Source organism: Oncorhynchus clarkii, chromosome 10 (assembly GCF_045791955.1).
Source record: "Oncorhynchus clarkii lewisi isolate Uvic-CL-2024 chromosome 10, UVic_Ocla_1.0, whole genome shotgun sequence".
Taxonomy (NCBI): domain Eukaryota; kingdom Metazoa; phylum Chordata; class Actinopteri; order Salmoniformes; family Salmonidae; genus Oncorhynchus; species Oncorhynchus clarkii.
This window is the reverse complement of record NC_092156.1, coordinates 12,580,896-12,605,385: the sequence shown is the minus strand read 5'-3', so window position 1 is coordinate 12,605,385 and position 24,490 is coordinate 12,580,896. Positions and strand designations below refer to the sequence as shown.

The 24,490-nt window shown below is 42.6% G+C and overlaps 1 protein-coding gene across 2 annotated transcripts in view; it reads left to right on the top strand.

Annotated features, from left to right (window-relative positions):
* The window catches only part of LOC139418019 (gamma-aminobutyric acid receptor subunit gamma-2), a 65,907-nt gene extending 42,914 nt beyond the window's left edge, over positions 1–22,993 (top strand). Inside the window, exons 7-10 of one of the 2 annotated variants that reach the window (XM_071167104.1) lie at positions 8,379–8,531; positions 13,208–13,413; positions 18,761–18,784; positions 22,207–22,993. In XM_071167104.1, the coding sequence (XP_071023205.1) occupies positions 8,379–8,531; positions 13,208–13,413; positions 18,761–18,784; positions 22,207–22,485 (662 nt within the window). In that variant the 3' untranslated portion in view covers positions 22,486–22,993. Of the gene's footprint in view, positions 1–8,378; positions 8,532–13,207; positions 13,414–18,760; positions 18,785–22,203 lie in introns of both variants that reach the window. The other variant, XM_071167102.1, reaches the window with a different exon arrangement.
* Positions 22,994–24,490: the final 1,497 nt, after the last annotated feature.

Sequence of the window (24,490 nt, the reverse complement as noted above, 5' to 3'; positions counted from 1 at the left end):
CAGAGAACATGAAGCCCTACTGTACAATCACAGTAACGGTTGAAATTCTAAACAGGGATTTGAATTTGCTAATACTTTCCACTTATTCTATCCCTCATTTGATGGAGTGTAACCACAGCATCCTGCCTTGGTGCGCGTCAGATGAATAAAACTAGGACACAGGAATACATTGAGCAGAAATGAAATCAACCCATTTGTGAGTGTGGGACATTGTAAGGCTGCGTGACAGTTGTTATTTCTTGGCACAGGATGGAGGCAGCGAAGTGAGGTATAGTGTATAAACAGTCTGGGCTGTCAGGGACCTGCCGGTTGGCCCGCTCCCCAGTGTCTGCTGGTGCACCCTGCAAGGGAAGGCTGTCACGCTGACACATCCTGGCATGTCATTATCTGAGCTGAGAGGGCTGGGAGAGCTGCACTGGGGGCCGTCAGGGGGCTAGACCAGCTCAGCCAGCACACACTTTAATATCACTTAATAGCCTTCCATCCACTCCCAACACCACACTGTTGAGACAGCACAGCAGCTAGCCCAGTATCGGGCATTGAGTTTTGAGCTGCAGGAAGCAGTGCAGACTCAACGCCACTCTGAGGAGCAGTAGCTGGGAGGAGAGTCGTGGAGATCATGATCAAATTATCCAGCCATGTAGTCTTCCCTGAGAGCACAGTGAATAGTAAATGGGTATCGTGTTCACGAGTCCATAGCTCACTTCTCCAGCCATTACTGCTCTCAGCCACAATTGTACTGGCTGTACTGGACCGTCTCTAAGCTAATAACCAAGGAAACGAGGAGGAGAGAGGAGACTTGTTGCTCGCTGGTTACAGTAGTTTCTGACAATTGTTTATTGTTTACTACAACAGAAAGTGTTATAGTGTGTAATCTCTTCATGGAAACCTGAGCTAGTCATCATATTTCTGTGACTTTACATTAGATGTCAGATCACTGCAGGCGATAAGACGATCACCTTGCTTTCACACATCCATGAATCTCTGTGATATAAGGCCGCTGCTACATCTTTGCTGTCGTGTAAGCAATTTTGCACCTTTCTCATGTCCACATTAAATGTGAAATATTCTCAGTTTGTAGTAACCCCTCACAAAATCACTCTTGAGCTTATTACTTTGCAAGTAAAATGGATCCCTGCCTAGAGAAAAGATTGCTATGACAACCCGACCATTCTCGCTAGCACACACATTGCTCTGTCTGTCTGTCTGTCTGTCTGTCTGTCTGTCTGTCTGTCTGTCTGTCTGTCTGTCTATGCAAGTACAGTATGAGTATGACTGAACTGACCCCCTGCCTTGTGTTTTAATTGAAAGCCTACCCTAATGCCCTGTGTGCTGCATACCTCTGAGCTACAATAATGGTGCATCTCCTTGCTGCCGCCAACCACAGCATTGGCTTGCCTTCACTAATTAGATCTTGTCTTTTTGAATTTTAGATTATCATATTTTTTCCCAGCACATCCGGGATTAGAGATTGCTCATCAGCACTCTTTTTGTTCTGTGAGGAGAATTAGTCTCCCCCTTAACCAGTTCAAATGGATAGCGAGCAGAGGAAGATAAGAAAATAAATATATTAGTTATGGGGGGGAGAATATATAAACTCAGCAAAACATGAAATGTCCTCTCTCTTTATTTTGACAGTTATTAAAACTTAGGGCACTAAAGAGGCCTTTCTACTGACACCACAAGAAAGATGCCAGTAGAAAGGCCTCTTTAGTGTCCTAAGTTTTAATAACTGTGACCTTAATTGCCTACCGTCTGTAAGCTGTTAGTGTCCTAACAACCGTTCCACAGGTGCATGTTCATGAATTGTTTATGGTTCGTTGAACAAGCATGGGAAACAGTGTTTAAACCCTTTACAATGAAGATCTGTGACGTTATTTGGATATTTATGAATTATCTTTGAAAGACAGGGTCCTGAAAAAGGGATGTTTATTTTTTTTCTGAGTTTATATACAGTTGAAGTCAGAAGTTTACATTCACCTTAGCCAAATACGTTTAAACTCAGTTTTTCACAATTCCTGACATGTAGTCCTAGTAAAAATTCCCTGTTTTAGGTCAGTTAGGATCATCACTTTATTTTAAGAATGTGAAATGTCAGAATAATAGTAGAGAGAATGATTTATTTCAGTTTTTATTTGTTTCATTACATTCCCAGTGGGTCAGAAGTTTACATACACTCAATTAGTATTTGGTAGCATTGCCTTTAAATTGTTTAACTTTGGTCAAAAGTTTCAAGTAGCCTTCCACAAGCTTCCCACAATAAGTTGGGTGAATTTTGGCTCCAAGTGATTTTAATTGAAGAAATCTGTTCCCAAGTATTCCCACGGATATTAGAGAGACATGTGATAGTATATAAATGTAAGCAAGGTTTGAAATGATTTGGTTTTAGTCAAACATTACATCTGTTTAGGTTTAGGCTTCTTGCTGTCAATTTGCTGTCTATAAATGATTTGTAATTATGTTCCGGCCCCCAACCAACCGCTCAAGAACAAATCGGCCCTCACCACTCCCTCTTCTAGCTGGCCACACAGTGACAGTGCTCAACACCCCCTCTTATAGCTGGCCCCACAGTGATAGTGCTCAGCACCCCCTCTTATAGCTGGCCCCACAGTGATAGTGCTCACCACCCCCTCTTATAGCTGGCCCCACAGTGATAGTGCTCACCACCCTCTCTTATAGCTGGCCCCACAGTGAAAGTGCTCACCACCCCCTCTTATAGCTGGCCCCACAGTGATAGTGCTCACCACCCCCTCTTATAGCTGGCCCCACAGTGACAGTGCTCAACACCCCCTCTTATAGCTGGCCCCACAGTGATAGTGCTCACCACCCCCTCTTATAGCTGGCCCCACAGTGATAGTGCTCACCCCCCTCTTATAGACTGCTCTGTGGTTGTGCATAACGTCTTCTTTGCTATCCTGTCAGCAGATGCCTATGACCATAGGACGGCCAGCATGTGCCGCAGGTCCCAGCCTGCTTGTCTCCATCATGCCAGTTTACAGATGTCTGTCTCAATCCCAGGGGATGAGAGAGAGATTATCCAGTGGCAGCAGCTCTTCTCCTGATCTGCAACCCAACCTGGGATTACCATATCTCTTCTCATGAAAGCAGTCTCCTCCGGCAATATGTAGCCACTAACATTACTGGGAGTGATGTTTCAGCATTTCCTCCGTTCAAAAATGGAAAATGGAACTGCTTATTTACCACTGTGGTCTTGTTGCAGTGGGATCTGGAATGGTAGGAGCATGGGCAGAGTGAGGCCTGTGTTATGTGCATAATTCTATCCAGCAGTCCCAGAAGTTTTAACAGTGTGCTCTGATGAATGATCTTCCCTGCCAAGTTATTATTGCGTTCCATAACTCTTTATAGGAGAATATTACATTTGTGAGGTTTCTTACTAAATTTCCTGCTTCGTGAAAATATGCAGCTATACTAATAAAAATACACAAAACAATACCTCAATATAAACAATGAGTTCGATTTTGAGTCGTGAAGTGGTGAATTTGTCACAGAATTCTAAATTTTTAAGCTTTTCAGAAAACATCAGAACACAGCAGAACATCTCACACCAATAGCCCACCAGTTGAAATTATTATGTTTTAGTCAAGCATCATATCTGTTTAGATAGAGGGAGAAGTATTTCAACCCAGATAGACTAATTGAATCCAAGATCTGTCTCAACCTGATTAGAGAAAAGGGTCCATATTCATTGGTATGACCCAAACAAACCCATTGAGTCCATTTCCAACCATCTTCAATGTTCCTGGATAAGAGCTTTGTATTTCCTCATGTCAAAGAGAAGTAAAGTAAATGTATAAATATTTTAGGTATAGGCCCCACTAAGGAGTTGCCTGGTTGTTTCATGCATTCACACGTTGTGATGATTAAAGCAGAACTTCTACACCTACGTCATGTGTTCCACTATCTTGTGGGTTGACAGATGAGATCTCCTGAAGAGAGAGGAGCTTTGAGGTGTGTGTGTGTGTGTGTGTGTGTGTGTGTGTGTGTGTGTGTGTGTGTGTGTGTGTTCGCACATGCGCTGGCCTCTCATTAGGGAGAAGCAAGCAGGGCCCTTTGATGTCCTGAAGTGCACAGAGAAATCCATTGGGACAAGCCGACTACTTCACCCACTGAAGCTCTGTAGATTCTGGGGAAGGAGAGAGAGACAGGGGGACGTATGCAGTACATGCCAAGGACCCGATATTACATTTCACTAAATCATTTGGGAGGGATATTTTTTGTTTGTATTTCTCTGAATACACAAAATAGAAGAGAGCAGAACCAGGAATGGTTGGCCATGATAATGTGATAATAGTAGAGCCAGGAATGGTTGGCCATGATAATGCGATAATAGCAGAGCCAGGAATGGTGACTGGTGGGCCATGATAATGTGATAATAGTAGAGCCAGGAATGGTGACTGGTGGGCCATGATAATGTGATAATAGCAGAGCCAGGAATGGTGACTGGTGGGCCATGATAATGTGATAATAGCAGAGCCAGGAATGGTGACTGGTGGGCCATGATAATGTGATAATAGCAGAGCCAGGAATGGTGACTCGTGGGCCATGATAATGTGATAATAGCAGAGCCAGGAATGGTGACTGGTGGGCCATGACAATGTGATAATAGCAGAGCCAGGAATGGTGACTGGTGGGCCATGATAATGTGATAATAGCAGAGCCAGGAATGGTGACTGGTGGGCCATGATAATGTGATAATAGCAGAGCCAGGAATGGTGACTGGTGGGCCATGATAATGTGATAATAGCAGAGCCAGGAATGGTGACTGGTGGGCCATGATAATGTGATAATAGCAGAGCCAGGAATGGTGACTGGTGGGCCATGATAATGTGATAATAGCAGAGCCAGGAATGGTGACTGGTGGGCCATGATAATGTGATAATAGCAGAGCCAGGAATGGTGACTCGTGGGCCATGATAATGTGATAATAGCAGAGCCAGGAATGGTGACTGGTGGGCCATGATAATGTGATAATAGCAGAGCCAGGAATGGTGACTGGTGGGCCATGATAATGTGATAATAGCAGAGCCAGGAATGGTGACTGGTGGGCCATGATAATGTGATAATAGCAGAGCCAGGAATGGTGACTGGTGGGCCATGATAATGTGATAATAGCAGAGCCAGGAATGGTGACTCGTGGGCCATGATAATGTGTGATGTGTCACTGCTGCCATGCTGTGTGTAGCCCCAGCGGAAAATGATTGAGTTGTGTCTATCAAAGCTACAGCCTATGCTCTTTGTTTATCATACTGCACTCACAATGTGGGGATAACCATATACAGTGCCCTTAGGAAAGTATTCAGACCCCTTGACTTTTTCCACATTTTGTTATGCTTAAGCCTTATTCCAAAATTGATTCTTTTTTATTATTATACTCAGCAATCTACACACAATGCCCTATAATGACAAAGTGAATGTATTAAAAATAAAGTATTCAGACCCTTTGCTATGAGACTCAAAATTGATCTCAGGTGCATCCTGTTTCCATTGATCATCCTTGAGATGTTTCTACAACTTGATTGGAGTCCACCTGTGGTAAATGCAATTGATTGAACATGATTTGGAAAGGCACACAGCTGTCTATATAAGATCCCACAGTTGACAGTGCATGTCAGAGGAAAAAACAAGCCATGAGGTTGAAGGAATTGTCTTTAGAGCTCTGAGACAGGATTGTGTTGAGGCACAGATCTGGGGAAGGGTAGCAAAACATTTCTGCAGCATTGAAGGTCCATAAGAACACAGTGGCCTCCATCATTCTTAAATGGAAGAAGTTTGGAACCACCGAGAATCTTCCTAGAGCTGGCCGCCCGGCCAAACTGAGCAATCGGGTCAGGGAGGTGACCAAGAACCCGATGTTCATTCTGACAGAGCTCTAGATTTCCTCTGTGGAGATGGGAGAACCTTCCAGAAGGACAACCATCTCTGCAGCACTCCACCAATCAGGCCACTATGGTAGAGTGGCCAGACAGAAGCCACTCCTCAGTAAAAGGCACATGACAGCCCACTTGGAGCTTTCCAAAAGGCACCTTAAAGACTTTCAGACCATGAGAAACAAGTTTTTCTGGTCTGATGAAAGCACGATTGAACTCTTTGGCCTGAATGCCAAGTGTCACGTCTGGAGGAAACCTGGCACCATCCATGTTTTTCAGCGGCAGGGACTGGGAGACTAGTCAGGATCGAGGCAAAGATGAACAGAGTAAAGAATGTAGAGATCCTTGATGAAAACCTGCTCCAGAGCGCTCAAGACTTCAGACTGGGGTGAAGGTTCTCCTTCCAACATGACAATGACCCTAAGCACACAGCCAAGATGACGCAGGAGTGGCTTGGGGACAAGTCTCTGAATGTCCTTGAGTGGCCCAGCCAGAGCCCAAACTTGAACCCGATCCCCATCCATCCTGACAGAGCTTGAGAGGATCTGCAAAGAATGGGGAAACTCCCCAATTACAGGTGTGCCAAGCTTGTAGCGTCATATCCAAGAAGACTCAAGGCTGTAATTGGTTCCAGAGGTGATTCAACAAAGTACTGAGTAAAGGGTCTGAATGTGATATTTATTTGTACATTTTTTATAAATTATCAAAAATTCAATAAAACCTGTTTTTGCTTTGTCATTATGGGGTATTGTGTGTAGATTGATCATGGGGGAATTTTATACATTTTTAATTAAGGCTGTTACCTAACAAAATGTGGAAGAAGTCAAGCCATCTGAATACTTTCCGAAAGCACTGTAGCTATCGTGTCTCCATCCAATTGACCTCATATTCATGTGCTTGCTCCATCTCTTGTGTTGTCGAACGAAGGAATAATTCAGTTTGCCTTGGTGAGAGATAATGGGGTTAAACATTTGAACAAGCGAGTCGAGTGTTTCATGATAACAGGAAGGCATTGATATGGATACATTAGTCTTGATGGAGTAAGTTGTCGATATCCTCACCCCAGCTCTACCCCAAGTCTATGTCATGACAGTAGGAAGCACTCTGCCAGAACTGTGCTGTTGTACAGCTGGGGTGTCTTACATTAAGACAGTATTTGCCGGCCTACCGGGTGTGCCACCAGAGACTCTGGGTTCGCGCCCAGGCTCTGTCGAAACCGGACACGACCGGGAGGTCCGAGGGGCGACGCACAATTGGCCTTGCGTTGTCCGGGTTAGGCCGGTAGGGATATCCTTGTCTCATCGCGCACCAGCGACTCCTGTGGCGGGCCGGGCGCAGTGCGCACTAACCAAGGTTGCCAGGTGCACTGTGTTTCCTCCGACACATTGGTGCGGCTGGCTTCCGGGTTGGATGCGCGCTGTGTTAAGAAGCAGTGCGGCTTGGTTGGGTTGTGTATCGGAGGACGCATGACTTTCGACCTTCGTCTCTCCCGAGCCCGTATGGGAGTTGTAGCAATGAGACAAGATAGTAGCTACTAACAATTGGATACCACGAAATTGGGGAGAAAAGGAGGGTAAAATTAAACACAAAAAAGGATAGTGTTTGCCTAATAAGCCCATCATTATTATTGTGGAGGGTAATGCAATGTGTGCTGACCAACCTCAATCGCTATATTAATGTAATGGTAATTAAAACAAATAGTGGACCACAGACCTGTGAGAATATTCTTCACATATCTCTCTCCTACCAACTGCTTCATCAGCAGAAAACTCACATGGAGATGTCAGCGGCATTGGTTCTCTCTCTCTCTCTCTCTCTCTCTCTCTCTCTCTCTCTCTCAGTGTGGAGGGGAGGAGAGGTGTAACCTGGGATTGATCACGTAACCCTGCTGTGTGCGTTTCTTTTTTTGTAAGGGAAGTCAATTATCGGGTTGCCAAATTGCTTGGTGCGGCCCCACTCGCAAAGCAGAAAAGGGCTAGGAGAATACTCGCGATGCCCCCCAGGCTTACAAGCACGATAACTATAGTAGGGGGCAAGAGAGTTTCTGACACAGCTTACATTGTGGTGTTAATCAATTAGTGTACGGGTTAGCGTTGAGCTCTCTATAAACCTACACAGGGAGGGTGAGCTGCTCGCACTGTTTCCAACTTCATAGCAGAAGTTGGCGGAAGCAGGGATGACCACCCTGTATAACAGTCTAACATCTGGATAGGTCAGGGGTCAAGAGGGGATTCTACACCTAGTTTGTAGAATCTCTATTTAACCCTGTGATGTTATCTGCAAATCAGATTTCCAAATCAGATTTCCAGTATATCTTTACCTAACTCTGTCAACTGTTTATTCATTGTCTGTATGGCATGTATGCTTATTGTAGTTCTCTATGGGGATTAAATTGTGTTGACTGCATTGCCTTCCTGCATATTATATACAGTAATTTCCATAATATGGTGATCCAGTGTTTTTCTTTTTCTCATCTTCCCTCTCTCGTAGGAGATTACGTTGTGCTGACAGTCTTCTTCGACTTGAGCAGAAGGATGGGTTACTTCACCATTCAGACCTACATCCCCTGCACTCTCATCGTTGTTCTCTCCTGGGTCTCCTTCTGGATCAACAAGGATGCTGTGCCTGCTAGAACATCCTTAGGTAACAACAAGCAAGGAAAATCGGGAAAGGGTATTTAAAAACCTCCTCAGGTTCACACCAACCTAGCCTCGACACAAACACACAGTGCAGCATTATCAGTGAAGTTTATTATCAGTGCTTCTCATAACACAGGACTTGTGGTGGTCAGGACCAACCCTCAGTGACCCAGAGAGGCTTCAGTAACTAGTCCTTCTTGATGATATGAGCCCAGATGAGCACATCTGTTTTCATACATATCTTAATTAGACATTCATTATGCAACACAGCAGGGGAGATGCAGCCTCAGTGTGAAAATACAGGTGGCCAGCTTTGCTTAAGGCAAAAAGGGAGACTTTTTTGCAGAATGTGTGAACCTTTGAACCCGCTCTTGTCTCTGAAGGGCAGACGACTTCAGAGTATGTCCTCTTATAGTTACATATTCTTTAGTCAGCTCCTTGCTTCTCCAAGCTTCTCAAACCTGAACACAAGCACTCACCAGGACCATTAGAAGCATTGCTGATTGTAAATCAATCCAGAACACGGACATCCACTTCCAATTCACCTTTAGTGAATGTCCCTATTTTGCTGTGAGAGGTTAACTTGTTATTGTATTTATTGCAGGTGTCCATATCTTATTGTTATCTTATAATCTTCATGTAATATTAAATATTAGGATAAAATTAATTGCCTTGCAACATGAAAATGGAGTCAAATGGCTTAATTTTCTTCCCAAAGATAACAGGGTGGTGAATGTTGGTTAGCTAGCTGTCACATTATTCTTAATCCTTAAGTGCCATCCAACCAAATATGACAATCACTCCAGGCACCTCCATAGATATTGCAACATTAATCTTGAGACATGATGATGTCTCTCGTAAAACCATATGAGCCGCAAAGCCCTCGTGATCTATTAGAGTGGTTTGTTAAAGAGCTGCGGTGTGTGTTTGAGGCAGGGATGCTGGTAGCTGTACTCACTAAACACGCATCTGTAGTATCTGTGTGCTATGTTAAAGGGTTTCCCCTGGTGTGGTATCGCCCTCCATATCATCATGTCGCGACGACAAAGATCCCATGCAGTGTTAATTTCGTCAACAATAACTATGACAAAAAATATTACTCAACGACCTATTTTTCCCGACGACAACGAATGATGATAATGAAACGAGTTGCCGTGTAAAAAACTAAACACAGCAAAAAAAGAAACGTCCTCTCACTGTCAACAGAGTTTATTTTCAGCATACTTAACATGTGTAAATATTTGTATGAACATAACAAGATTCAACAACTGAGACATAAACTGAATAAGTTCCACAGACATGTGACTAACAGAAATGGAATAATGTGTCCCTGAAGAAATGGGGGGTCAAAATCAAAAGTAAGTTACTATCTGGTGTGGCCACCAGCTGCATTAAGTACTACAGTGCATTTCCTCCTAATGAACTGCACCAGATTTGCCAGTTCTTGCTGCAAGTTTCCAGTCATTTCTGGGGGGAATGGCCCTAGTTCTCACCCTCCGCCCCAACAGGTCCCAGATGTGGGAATTGCGATCCTGGCTCTTCGCTGGCCATGGCAGAACACTGACATTCATGTCTTGCAGGAAATCACAAACAGAATGAGCAGTATGGCTGGTGGCATCATGTCACATCACCACATGAGCACAGCGTTGAGATTGCCTGCAATGACAACAAGCTCAGTCCGATGATGCTTTGACACACCGCCCCAGACCATGAGCCCAGAGTACAGGCCTCGGTGTGACGCTCATTCCTTCAACGATAAACCCGAATCCGACCATCACCCCTGGTGAGACAAAACCGCAACTCGTCAGTGAAGAGCACTTTTTGCCCTGTCTGGTCCAGCAATGGTGGGTTTGTGCCCATAGGCGACGTTGTTGCCGGTGTTGTCTGGTGAGGACCTGCCTTACAACAGGCCTACAAGCCCCCAGTCCAGCCTCTCTCAGCCTATTGCGAACAGTCTGAGCACTGATAGAGGGATTGTGCGTTCCTGGTGTAACTCGGGCAGTTGTTGTTGCCATCCTGTACCTGTCCCGCAAGTGTGATGTTCGGATGTGCCAATCCTATGCAGGTGTTGTTACACGTGGTCTGCCACTGCGAGGACAATCAGCTGTCCATCCTGTCTACCTGTAGTGCTGTCATAGGTGTCTCACAGTACGAACATTGCAATTTATTGCCCTGGCCACATCTGTAGTCCTCATGCCTCCTTGCAGCATGCCTAAGGCACGTTCACGCAAATGAGCAGGGACCCTGGGCATCTTTCTTTTGGTGTTTTTCACAGAGTCAGTCGAAAGGCCTCTTTAGTGTCCTAACTTTTCATAACTGTGACCTTAATTGCCTACCGTCTATAAGCTGTTAGTGTCTTAACGACCGTTCCACAGGTGCATGTTCATTAACTGTTTATGGTTCATTGAACATTTACAATGAATATCTGTGAAGTTATTTGCATTTTTACAAATTATCTTTGAAAGACAGGGTCCTGAATTTATAACTGTAAAAAATGAGTTTTCATTTTTAGTTGACGAAAAGACTCATGGACATTCAATTTGACATGAAGCTGCTTTTCATCTGTATTGTTCAATCATACGCATGCATGCCTTTGCAGAATACGGAATGCGATTCTCTCATTGGTTATGATTGGGAGAAAAGAGCTGTAGGCCTATACATAAATTGTTTAACCTGTATCCAAGGCTTTGTAGCCTATATAGTAAATCTTGGCTGGCATTGGTTACAATCTTCCACAATAGCAATGTGCCAGTTGTATACAGGGATAGTAGGCCTAGTTGGACACGGCTATCTGAATGTGCACATGATGGAAGATAGAGGTAAATATTAATTATTTAATGGGGGAAAAATGCACTGACTAAAATTGTCCGGAGTTTTAGTCAATTGATAATAACTGAAACTAATGATGGATAAAATGACTAAAGTGTGACTAAGGCTCAAATATATTTTAAGATTAAAACGAAATATAAAATAGCTGCCAAAATGAACACTGATCCCTTTGCCCCAGATGGCTGGTGGTAAGGCTGAACTTGAAAGAAGAGATACACTACATGACCAAAAGTATGTGGACTCCTGCTTGTCGAACATTTCATTCTAAAATCTAGGGCATTAATATGGAGTTGGTCCCCCCTTTGCTGCTTTAACAGCCTCCACTCTCCTGGGAAGGCTTTCTACTAGATGTTGGAACATTGCTGCGGGGACTTGCTTCCATTCAGCCACAAGAGCACTACTGAGGTACCATGTAGAACCATGAAAAACAACCCCAGACCATTATTCCTCCTCCACCAAACTTTACAGTTGTCACTATGCATTGAGGCAGGTAGGGTTCTCCCGGCATCCGCCAAATCCAGATATGTCCGTCGGACTGCGTGATTCATCACTCCAGAGAATGCATTTCCACGCTTGGCATTGTGCATTGTGATGTTAGGCTTGTATGCGGCTGCTTGGCCATGGAAACCCATTTCATGAAGCTCCTGACGAACAGTTCTTGTGATGACATTGCTTCCTGAAGCAGTTTGGAACTCGGTAGTGAGTGTTGCAACTAAGGACAAACGATTTTTACGCACTTCAGCAATCTACGGTCCTGTTCGGTGAACTTGTGTGGCCTAGCACTTCACGGCTGAGCCGTTGTTGCTCCTAGACATTTCCACTTTACAAGAACAGCACTTACAGTTTACTGGGGCAGCTCTAGCAGAGCAGAAATTTTATGAATTGACTTGTTGGAAAGGTGGCATCCTATGACGGTGCCACGTTGAAAGTCACTGACCTCTAGTAACAACATTATACTGCCAATGTTTGTCTATGGAAATTGCATGGCTGTGTGTTCAATTTTATGCACTTGTCAACAACGGGTGTGGCTGAAACAGCTGAATCCACTAATTTGAAGGGGTGTCCACATAATGTTGTATATATTGTGTATGTTGTGGATCAAGGGACCACAACAGTTGGTTGCTATGCCGTCCATTATGGGGAAACTGTACGTCATAATGTGTCAAGTGTTTGCAATTTAACAGCATTTCATAATCCTTTAGTTTTGTGTAATCCAGTACTTGAATACTCTGCCTTGATTTCTAATCACTATACTTAATGATACCGTTTCCTCGGATTCCTTTCATTTGTTGGAGTAGTATTATGGGAAATATACTGTATCTGTTAGATATGTTACATTACCAGAGAAAGCACTTAGGCATAACCCAGCTCACACACGTAAAGTATGTAATTCATTTAAGACCCATAAGGATCAAATAGGAAGCTCTCTTCAAAATAGATGTGTGCAGCATGCAAAAATAGTTGAAACATCCCCACTGTGTATCATACATATTGTATTTTGTTCAACCAGTCTGAGATTGCTCCATTCCAATAAACTCTGTGAATATATTTTTGTACAGAAAGTTTCTTTGAATTTTTGGTCAGTTTTTTTCTCACGTCTCTGAGACCAGGGAGGTCAATAAAATAATGATATATATATATATATATTAAATATATATATATACTCTGAACCACTCTTACAACTCTATTTTGTTAGTCTCCGACATATCCTACATTTTTTATTGCCTCCACTGCACCAACTCCCCAAGTACTAAAATCAAAACCCTCTAAGAATGGCATACTGTTATCTTTTGTTGCTATACCCTTTATGTACCCTCGTCTGACCCTCTTGGCCATCTGGTCTATTGACAGGCATCACCACTGTGCTGACCATGACTACGCTGAGTACCATAGCCAGGAAGTCGCTGCCTAAGGTGTCCTACGTGACGGCCATGGACCTCTTTGTGTCCGTATGCTTCATCTTCGTCTTTGCCGCGCTGATAGAATACGGAACACTGCATTACTTTGTAAGCAACAGGAAGCCAAGCACAAAAAAGGACAAGAAGAAGAAAAACCCGGTGAGTCGTTTATCCAAAACAAAGTGGGCACACAATGACTCTTCTCTAGTAGTGAAGATAAAATGGTCAGAATAGCTGAGATAAATGTCAGACACATTTTGAGCTTAATGTGTTTGCAAAGAATGTTGACCGTACCTGTGAGAATGTGTTTATATTAGGAATAGGCCAGGTCAAGGGGTGGGGATTACAACACTCTCCAAACACAGAGTTATTTCCCGTCTCTAAAAGCCTCTCCAATCACTGTATTACTGTGTCACTGTGATGCAAAGCCTACAACCACTAGGTTCTCTGAAGGGAGCAGTCATTGTGAGGCCACCTCGTGCCATGCAGTCTACGAGAGACATAGAACCTGTCCTTAATCCATACCACAGCTGTGCAGTACTATTTTAAAACCTCGTCACATGACCAGAAGGTGTCGGGGCTTTAAATCCCCACAACATCATGGCGGCTATAGTAAAAGCACCAGAGTTAGCTAGCTAGGTACTTATCAGGCTGTGGAGTGCTCCAGTTTCAGCTTCTCTGTAAGTAAGATTTGCTTTTGGATATAAATGTGTGCTGGGTGAATGAGTTTTGACGATCTGAAGGTGTAATGCCAGTTTGCTTTCTCTAAGGGGTTGTTCTAAATGAGGTTCTTCACATGGTCTGCCAAGTTGTGATGCAGAAGCCTTTGACTCAGATCCTTTTGATCTTCATGAATAAAAAGGGAAATCGAGGAAATAACATATTTTAAATTCTCATAGGTTTTGGGTGTAAGGGTCTAACCATTTTCATTTCTCATTTGTTTTGTCTGTAAAGGTCTAACCATTTTCATTTCTCATAACTTTTGGGTGTAAGGGTCTAACCATACTAATTTCTCATTGGATTTGGGTATAAGGGTCTATCCATTTTCATATATCATAGGTTTTGTGTGTAAGGGTGTAACCATTTTAATTTCTCATAGATTTTGGGTCTAAGGGTCTAACCTGTTTTCATGTCTCATAGATTTTGGTTGTTAGGGTCTGACCGTTTTCATTTCATATAGGTATTGTCTGTAAGGGTCTAACCATTTTTATTTCTCATGGCTTTTAGGTATAAGGGTCTATCCATTTTAATTTCTCATAGGATTTGAATGTAAGGGTCTAACCATTTTAATTTCTCGTAGGTTTTTGGTCTATGGGTCTGACCATTTTAATGTATTATGGGTTTAAGTGTCTAATTTTTTTAAATTCTCATGGGTTTTGGGTATAAGGGTCTATCCATTTTAATTTCTCATAGGTTTTGTGTATAAGGGTCTAATCATTTTCATTTCTCATAACTTTTGGGTGTAAGGGTCTAACCATTTTCATTTCTCATTGGTTTTGTCTGTAAGGGTCTAACCATTTTCATTTCTCATAACTTTTGGGTGTAAGGGTCTATCCATACTAATTTCTCATAGGTTTTGGGTATATGGGTCTAATCATTTTAATTTCTCATAGGTTTAGGGTATAAGGCTCTAATCATTTTAATTTCTCATAGGTTTTGGGTATAAGGGTCTAATCATTTTCATTTCTCATAGGTTTTGGGTGTAATAGTCTAACCATTTTAATTTCTCATAGGTTTTGGGTGTAATAGTCTAACCATTTTCATTTCTCATAGGTTTTGGGTATAAGGGTCTAACCATTTTAATTTCTCATAGGTTTTGGGGAAAAGGGTCTATCCATTTTCATTTCTCATAGGTTTTGGGTGTAATAGTCTAACCATTTTAATTTCTCATAGGTTTTGGGTGTAATAGTCTAACCATTTTCATTTCTCATAGGTTTTGGGTGTAATAGTCTAAACATTTTCATTTCTCATAGGTTTTGGGTATAAGGGTCTATCCATTTTCATTTCTCATAGGTTTTGGGTGTAATAGTCTAACCATTTTCATTTCTCATAGGTTTTGGGTATAAGGGTCTATCCATTTTCATTTCTCATAGGTTTTGGGTGTAATAGTCTAACCATTTTCATTTCTCATAGGTTTTGGGTATAAGGGTCTAATCATTTTCATTTCTCATAGGTTTTGGGTGTAATAGTCTAATCATTTTCATTTCTCATAGGTTTTGGGTGTAATAGTCTAACCATTTTCATTTCTCATTGTGATGTTCGTCTGAAGAAGTAGACCAAGGTGCAGCGTGGTAAGTGTTCATGATCTTTAATACTCAGAACACCAAACAAAAACAACAAACGGAATAACGAACGTAACGTTCTGCCAGCTTCATAGAGCTAACAAAAAACAAGATCCCACAACGTAGGTGGGAAAACAGGCTACCTAAGTATGATGCCCAATCAGAGACAACGATAGACAGCTGTGTCTGATTGGGAACCACACTCGGCCAAAACCAAAGAAATACAAAACATAGAATGCCCACCCCACCTCACACCCTGACCTCACCAAATAGAGAAATAAAACAGCTCTCTAAGGTCAGGGCGTGACAGTACCCACCCCCCCCCCCCCCAAGGTGCGGATTCCCGGCCGCAAACCTGAACCTATAGGGGAGGGTCCGGGTGGGCATCTACCCTTGGCGGCGGCTCCGGTTCAGGGCATAGCCCCCACTCCGCCTCTGGCTCCCCCCACTTTAGTGGCGCCTCTGGTGCGGGGACCATCGTCACCGGCCACGGACTGGGGATCCTCGCCGCAGACCCTGGACTAGGGACCCTTGCCGCAGGCCCCTGACTGGGGACCCTCGCCGCAGGCCCCGGACTGGGGACCCTCGTTGCAGGCCCCGGACTGGGGACCCTCGCCACAGGCCCCGGACTAGGGACCGTTGCCGGAGGCTCCGGACAGGGGACCGTCGCCGGAGGCTGGAGACCCATGGAGCAGGCACAGGATGAACCGGACTGTGGGGGAGCACTGTAGATCTGGTGCCTATCCTTGGCACCACTCTTCCAGGCTGAATGCCCACTTTAGCACAGCACCTCCAGAGCGCAGGCACAGGTTGAACAGGGCTGTGTGGGAGCACTGGAGATCTGGTGCTTACAACTCGCACCGCTCCTCGTGGCTGAATGCCCACTTTAGCCCGGCATGTGTGGAGAGCAGGCACAGGACACACTGAGCTGTCACAGCGCACCGGAGACACAGTGCGCAGAGCTGGCGCAGGATACCCTGGGCCGAAACGGCGCACCGGAGACCAAGAGAGCTGAGCTGGCACAATCCTGACTGGGTGCCCACTCTAGTGTGGCACTTGCGGAGAGCTGGCTCCGAGTGCACCGGGCTGTGCACGCGCCCTGGCGACACCGTGCGCTTTACCGCATAACACGGTGCCTGCCCGGTCATTCGCTCCCCGCGGTAAGCACGGGGAGTTGGCTCAGGTCTATAACCTGACTCCGCCAATCTCCCCGTGTGCTCTCGTGCATGCTTCGTCATGCCAACTCATGCCAGCTCCTCCTTAGGATGGCGATATTATCCAGCCTGTGCCCACGGTCCCTTGCCTTCCAGTACCTCCTCCCATGTCCACTCCTCCAGAAAACGCTGCTTGGTCCTTTTGTGGTGGGATCTTCTGTGACGTTCGTCTGAAGAAGTAGACCAAGGTGCAGCGTGGTAAGTGTCCATGATCTTTAATACTCAGAACACCAAACAAAAACAACAGAAGGAATAACGAACGTCACGTTCTGCCGGCTTCACAGAGCAAAAAACAAGATCCCACAACGTAGGTGGGAAAACAGGCTACCTAAGTATCATTCCCAATCAGAGACAACGATAGACAGCTGCGTCTGATTGGGAACCACACTCGGCCAAAACCAAAGAAATACAAAACATCGAATGCCCACCCCACCTCACACCCTGACCTCACCAAATAGAGAAATACAACGGCTCTCTAAGGTCAGGGCGTGACACTCGTAGGTTTTGTGTGTTGTAAGGGTCTAACCAGTTTAATTTCTCATAGGTTTTTTATAGTGTAAGGGTCTAACCATTTTCATTTCTCATAGGTTTTTTATAGTGTAAGGGTCTAACCGTTTTAATTTATCATAGGTTTTTTATAGTGTAAGGGTCTAACCATTTTCATTTCTCATAGGTTTTTTATAGTGTAAGGGTCTAACCATTTTCATTTATCATAGGTTTTGTGTGTTGTAAGGGTCTAACCATTTTCATTTATCATAGGTTTTGGGTGTAATAGTCTAACCATTTTCATTTATCATAGGTTTTGGGTGTAATAGTCTAACCATTTTCATTTATCATAGGTTTTGGGTGTAATAGTCTAACCATTTTCATTTCTCATAGGTTTTGAATGGAAGGGTCTAACCATTTTCATTTCTCATGGGTTTTGTGTGTTGTAAGGGTCTAACCATTTTCATTTCTCGTGGGTTTTGGGTGTAATGGTCCATCCATTTTTATTTCTCATAGGTTTTGGGTGTAATAGTCTAACCATTTTAATTTCTCATAGGTTTTGTGTGTTGTAAGGGTCTAACCAGTTTAATTTCTCATAGGTTTTGGGTGTAATGGTATATCCATTTTCATTTCTCATAGGTTTTTATAGTGTAAGGGTCTGACCATTTTCATATCTCATGGGTTTTGGGTGTAAGGGTCTAACCATTTTCATTTCTCATAGGTTTTTGTGGTGTAAGGGTCTGACCATTTTCATATCTCATGGGTTTTGGGTGTAAGGGTCTAACCATTTTCATATCTCATGGGTTTTAGGTGTAAGGGTCTAACCATTTTCATTTCTCATGGGTTTTAGGTTTAAGGATTTAACCATTTTCTGAAAATTAAAAAATGAATAAGTAAATAATGATGTCCTATTTCAATGTTATGAAATGTTATGATGGTACAGTAATTGTTCAAATAATTGTATGTAGACAACAACCGTGTGTATGTAGACAACGACAGTGTATTTATAATCAATCTGTTAAATGTATGCATACTGGAACTGATGTGTTATTCCATTAGGACTAATTGTTTGATAAACAGGAAATAAAATCAGTAAAAAAGCATTTTTGAAGATACAGTAGTTTGAGAGTTTAAAGTACTACAAATCCATGTTCAATGTGTTTTTCAGATAAAAATGCCTTTAACTGAGCTTAAAAATGCCATTGTCTTGTCTTGGTGTAACGGGTCAGCTCTGAGCCCATCTAGGATCAATATCATCCCTAAATCGTTGATGTCAAGTTTGTTTCATGGATATAGCACATCTCTAAATGTAAAATTGACTGGGGATCAACCTGGTCCACAATTTGATGTATCCAGTCCTGCATCTTCCTCCTGTATGTGTGTCTCGACAGTATGTTGTTCCCTTCCTACTTCTACGGTGTTATTTTCTTTAGACATTCTCTCTGTTTGTCTTTTTACATTTGTTCTTTTTTGTGTTGTTCTCTTTTAATTCTACATATTCTTTGTTTCCTGTTGGGACAAAAGCTCCTCCGGCTATTTTCCTCAAAGGTATATTGCCTGTGTCTGAGTTTCATCTATTGACTGCATGTGTCTGCTGCATTTTGCCTGTCTCTGTACCCAGCTAGTGTACCTCACTGCTACATGTCTGTTTTAGAGACCCTTTCTTTACCTTTACCTCAGAATGTCTTCCGCAATACCACCAAACAAAGCGCTCACTGTGCAGAGGCAGCCAGACATACTTGTGTAATGACAACATTCTGCTCTCTCATATAACCAGCACACACACGTCCACAGCTAGTACAAAGATGGTACAAAATGGTTTCATTCTGACTTATTTTATTTTTTACACTGTGCAATTTTAACAGTAAAGCAGTGGCAGCTCTTTTTCCCCTGTCAAGCTAAGCTACCCGTGTGTTTGTGGGGCTTTTAACCTGACGCTTCCTATAGAATCAGCAGAGCCTTAACAGACTGAAATAGACAACCCCTACACTGTGTTAAGCCTAATTAGTAGTGATCATTTTAATGGCTCCACATGCAGCAGAGTAGATTTAGCCCCAGTAATCTCTAAAACACTCACAGTGCACAGGGTGCTACTGAAGAGCTACAGGTAACTGCCAAAATAATGGAAACACTTAGGTGAGGCATACAAAGTATATTGAAAGCATGTTCTTCCACACAGGTGTGGTTTCTGAGTTAATTAAGCAATTAGCATCCCATCATGCTTAGGGTCATGTATAAAATGCTGGGCAATGTTGCTACCATGGCCATGCCCCCATAGGATGACAATGCCCCATCCACAGGGCACGAGAGGTCACTGAATGGTTTGATGAGCATGAAAACGATGTAAAGCACATGCCATTTCCATCTCAGTCACCAGATCTCAACCCATTTGGACATTTATGGGAGATTCAGGAGCGGCGCCTGAGACAGCGTTTTCCACCATCAACAAAACACCAAATAATGGATTTTTTTGTGGAAGAATGGTGTGAATCCCTCCAATAGAGTGCCAGACACTTGTAAAATCTATGCCACGGTGCATTGAAGCTGTTCTGGCTTGTGGTGGCCCAATGCCCTCTTAAGACGCTTTATGTTGGGGTTTCCTTTATTTTGGCAGTTACCTGTATATTTAACACTCAAGTAAAGAAGATGATGTGCTTTAAAAAACAGAATCACCCTGAATCTATTATATGGAAGTGTAACATTTCTTAATGGGGTAATTTGACTGAATTTAAATACCATTAGTCAGAGGATACTGTAAGTATGGTAAACATTTGAACCAGCCATTTAAAGTAAGATCATTTTTATAGCTATTTTAAATGATCAAAAAATGAACTACAGCTGACACTAAGCTTTGATTATAGTGGTAGTTATCCAGAGTAGGAGACTAAGGCCTATATTCAACCTGTAAAGCTGAACTTCCACGGTGCGGATTGAATAGAGCCCTTAGTGTTTCCGTCAATTATTCATTTTGAGAGGTTGTCTACTTCATCCGGTTAAAGCTGGTTATGCCACTTTTGTTTGCAAACCCCGGCCACACTGCAGGATCTGGGTTTGCTCTTCTGCTTGAGCTAGCTTCCACTACACGCTTCCTTCTCCCGTGCAACCCCCCCTTTGAGAACCGAGTCACATGACCCGATGCTGCTTCCTGGTGCAAATCTAGGTTGATGATAAAAGGTTAAAACCATGTAATAATTCCATGCGGAAGCGTTGGAAAATTAACAAATTCATTGGACCAGCGCCATTACTGATTCTACAGAATTAACGAGCAAAAGTGACCGGAAGCAAATGTTAGCAGTACAAAAAGTTTCCCATTTTAGCTAACTACTCACCAAACACAGCATAACTGTTTTACTGTCATTATATTCTTTAAAAAATTATTTAAAAAATGATCTGCAGCCACTTTATTACTTGATTTCTCGACCATTGGTGACATTTTCAATCCTATTCCTGTAGAATAAGCCACAGAGCTGGTCCAATGAATGTGTTTATTTTCAAACGCTCCACATGGAATTATTAGGTTGTATTAACCTGTATATTTTCGACCTAGCTGCAAATCCCCTGCTTGTCAATCAATCAGAGTATAATGTGGAACCAACCAATCTTTACATGTGGTTATGCATCGTTTTCAAAGGAACTACAAGCATCCTTGTATTCTAGTGCTGGGCAAATTTGAGCTGCAGAGAAGGATTGCCTTTAAACAATTTAACCCCAATGCTTATGGCGTTTGATGGTGCTTGACACACATATGGTTCATTTTATGAGGACATTAGGAAAGCAGTATGATTACCTATACATAGCACTAGCATGACATCGATGAACTACAATAAAGCCTAAGGAAAAGGAAGGGGATAGGGGTTAGAGGCTAGGGAGTAGGGGTTAGAGGCTATGGGATAGGGCCTAGAGGTTAGGGGCTTGGGGTTAGAGGCTAGGGACTAGAGTTTAGAGGCTAGGGGTTAGAGGCTAGGGACTAGAGGTTAGAGGTTACGGGATAGGGTCTAGAGGCTAGGGCTAGAGGTTAGGGACTAGAGGTTAGGGGTTAGAGGTTAAAGGCTTTGGGCTCTGTTCAGTTAGTAGCGATTCCATTCAGTTTATTTGAAGTGGAACAATACAATACTGTATGTAACTGCGTCATTATATTTCTAAATGAATCATACACAAAATATTATGCTGGGTCAGCAGAAACTCAGTCTTATAGTTCATCACGAGAGAAGACATATGTGCAAAGGTGGCTTGCCATTTTGAGATAAAAGCCCATGAAAATGCTAATTGTGCCTCCTTTGACTAATGGAGCAAAGGACTATTTTAGGAATTGTCAGAAATGAATTGCTGTGCTCTCAAGTGGTGAGCAGGCTTTAAAGGAGGTTGATTTAACCCATTTAGGGATAGGAAATGGAGGAACAGTGAGTCCCTGCTCAACAGTCTTTCTTATCGTACAGCTTACATCATTATCCATTTAGAATAAATTCAAATGTTCCCCCTCTGAAATCCACTCAATGGCATCCACATACAGAACAAGAATTATGTAATTTGAGTGAATCATTATGCAAAAAGGGACTGTGTTTAGGTTTGGGACTAATGATAACCATGATACTCCTCGTATTTTCCCATGACGTGCAAAACAGAGCTTAAAATAGGTTGCCCAGCACTAGCATCATCTTTCGACTAAATAAAGCCCAATACACAATGTATCCTACAGAAGCCAGATACTTTGTACTTTTGGCTTTACCCATAGGTGTAATTTGCATTGTGTGTTCCAAAGGGAATAGTCCATTGTCAGCTTTAAGCCACTCTAATTAAATACAGGTACCACTGATGGCTTATTTGTGTTTTACTGAAATGCTTAAAAATATTAAATTTCCAAGTGAAGTTAAAAATTATATTTTGTGTACTAAGATAGAGACTAAATTAGGTCCCCCATGTTTCACCTCTTAGACTCCAGTTGCTAACTGTGCTCTCTCTGTTAAAAGCAGACCCCTACGGTGGACATACGCCCTCGCTCAGCCACCGCCATCCAGATGAACAACGCCACCCACATGCAGGAGCGGGATGAGGAGTATGGCTACGAGTGCCTGGACGGCAAGGACTGCACCAGCTTCTTCTGCTGTTTCGAGGACTGCCGCTCTGGGGCCTGGCGGCACGGGCGGTTGCATATCCGTGTCGCCAAGATAGACTCGTACGCTCGCATCGGTTTCCCCACCGCTTTCGGTCTCTTTAACCTGGTTTACTGGATCTCCTATCTCTATCTCTAGATCCAGCGTGTAGCCAGACGTAGAATATACGTTCTGCTCCAACAAGACCATTTTTAAGAAGGGGACCCACTGAAATGTTTTCCTTTTCCTTTTGTTTTTCTTTTATTTCGTTATTTGATCATTCATATTTTTTTATGCAAAAGTTGTAGCAAACCCAATAGGCATGCAGGGATCTGGAGTCTGATAGTGGAACTACGACTGTGCTTTGTGTAAGCAAGAACCTAAGCTCACCATAGTGATTCTGCATGACTACGTTTCCCAGATTCCCCTTGGTCAGGTATTGGTTTATGTAGAAATTATTCAATATCAGGTCCGCTTCAATGTTTTATTTGTATCTGCCCTTAGTCAGCATATTAGATCACAGTGAAAAGGGCAGTTTCCTGTTTTTTTGTATTAACAAGTTACGCATGCGCTACAGAAGACAAATGTCAGATATGACATCAGCTTATTTTCACGTTTTTATTTATTGCTATATTCTACATCCATCCAAAATACAAAAAGCACTTTAATAGTTATATAGGTTGAACAGTAAGTATGATTTTACATTTTACTTTGATATGTTTCTTTTAGCTAACTGTTAAACATGACTTTAGCAGTGTTAAACATGACTTTAGCAGTGTTAAACATGACTTTAGCAGTGTTAAACATGACTTTAGCAGTGTTAAACATGACTTTAGCACTGTTAAAAATTACTTTAGCAGTGTTAAACATGACTTTAGCAGTGTTAAACATGACTAGCAGTGTTGAACGTGACTTTTTTTCATGTGTGGTCAGAGCGCTAGAAAATACTGTTTATGGTCGACTGTACAGACACTGTGTATATATGTTATTATGTAGTGGTTTACATTTATTGCATGCACCTTTCTGGCCAAAATTCAACACGTTTTAAGGTATTCTGTTGTTGGCTATGGATGCAGAAAAAGAACACGGCTGATTATTCATCTTTTTTTGAGGAAAAGTAGAAAATGAGACAAAAATACTTTCAGATGTTGACTTCTAAGTTCATGTTCATCTCCACCAATATGTATTAAGACAGGATCAATACAGACCTTACAGGCAAAAAAACGTTATATCAACTTTTATTAACTTATAGTGTTCTGAGGACCTAATCTTCCTTTTCAAACACTTCAATTGACACAGGTGTGGTTGTGCTGGCTCCTATGGGAAGTGTGTAGATAAGAAATAGGCATCAAAATCATCCCAAAAATATTCTGCTCCTTTTTCTCCCCGACAACCACTTGGTAGACGTGAGTATTACACAAACACAGCAAGCAGTGTTTTACTTCATTCGGCTGGCACGTTGAGTGTCTACACTGGAAGCGGCTGTAGTTCTGAATGCCTACACCCATCAAAATGCCCAAACGCTCAGTGACAGAAAACACACTCCCATTTGCCATAAGACTGAACAGCATTGCTTAGTCACTGCATTAAAACAGATCCATCTGTCTCAATGGGTGGTTTAGGGGGACTTAAGGCAAAAACTAACTATTTAACTGGAGGAATATTGCTGAACTTGACAGCTCCGTGGAGAAGAAAGCATCTGCTTGTGACCCGACCAGATGCATTAGCCTTACTCTCTTTGAAGAGACACACTGTGGAAATTACAATGATCTGACACTGAAAACATGTTTAAATATCTGGGAGAAGTTCAGGAATTCATTTTGGTTTGTTTTGTTGTTGTTTTTTTCCAGTGTTTACGATGCCTCATTAAATCATTAATGTGTCAGTACGACATTACTCATGTACTGTATAGTGTAGCACATTGTGAACGTCAAAATAAGTACTCAAACTGCTTTGAGTACTAATGTGCTTCACATCATACGGTACAGAGGTCTTACAATGCAACTTGAGGGATATTTATATACCCAAATCATAGCCAACCGTTTCCAAACGAGTACCTTGGGTAAAGGCAGCCCAAGGATGTTAAAGAGCAGTGCGTGAATCAAAATAAAGTCATTATGCATATTGTAAGTCACATGATATTATGTACATAGTCGATCACAAA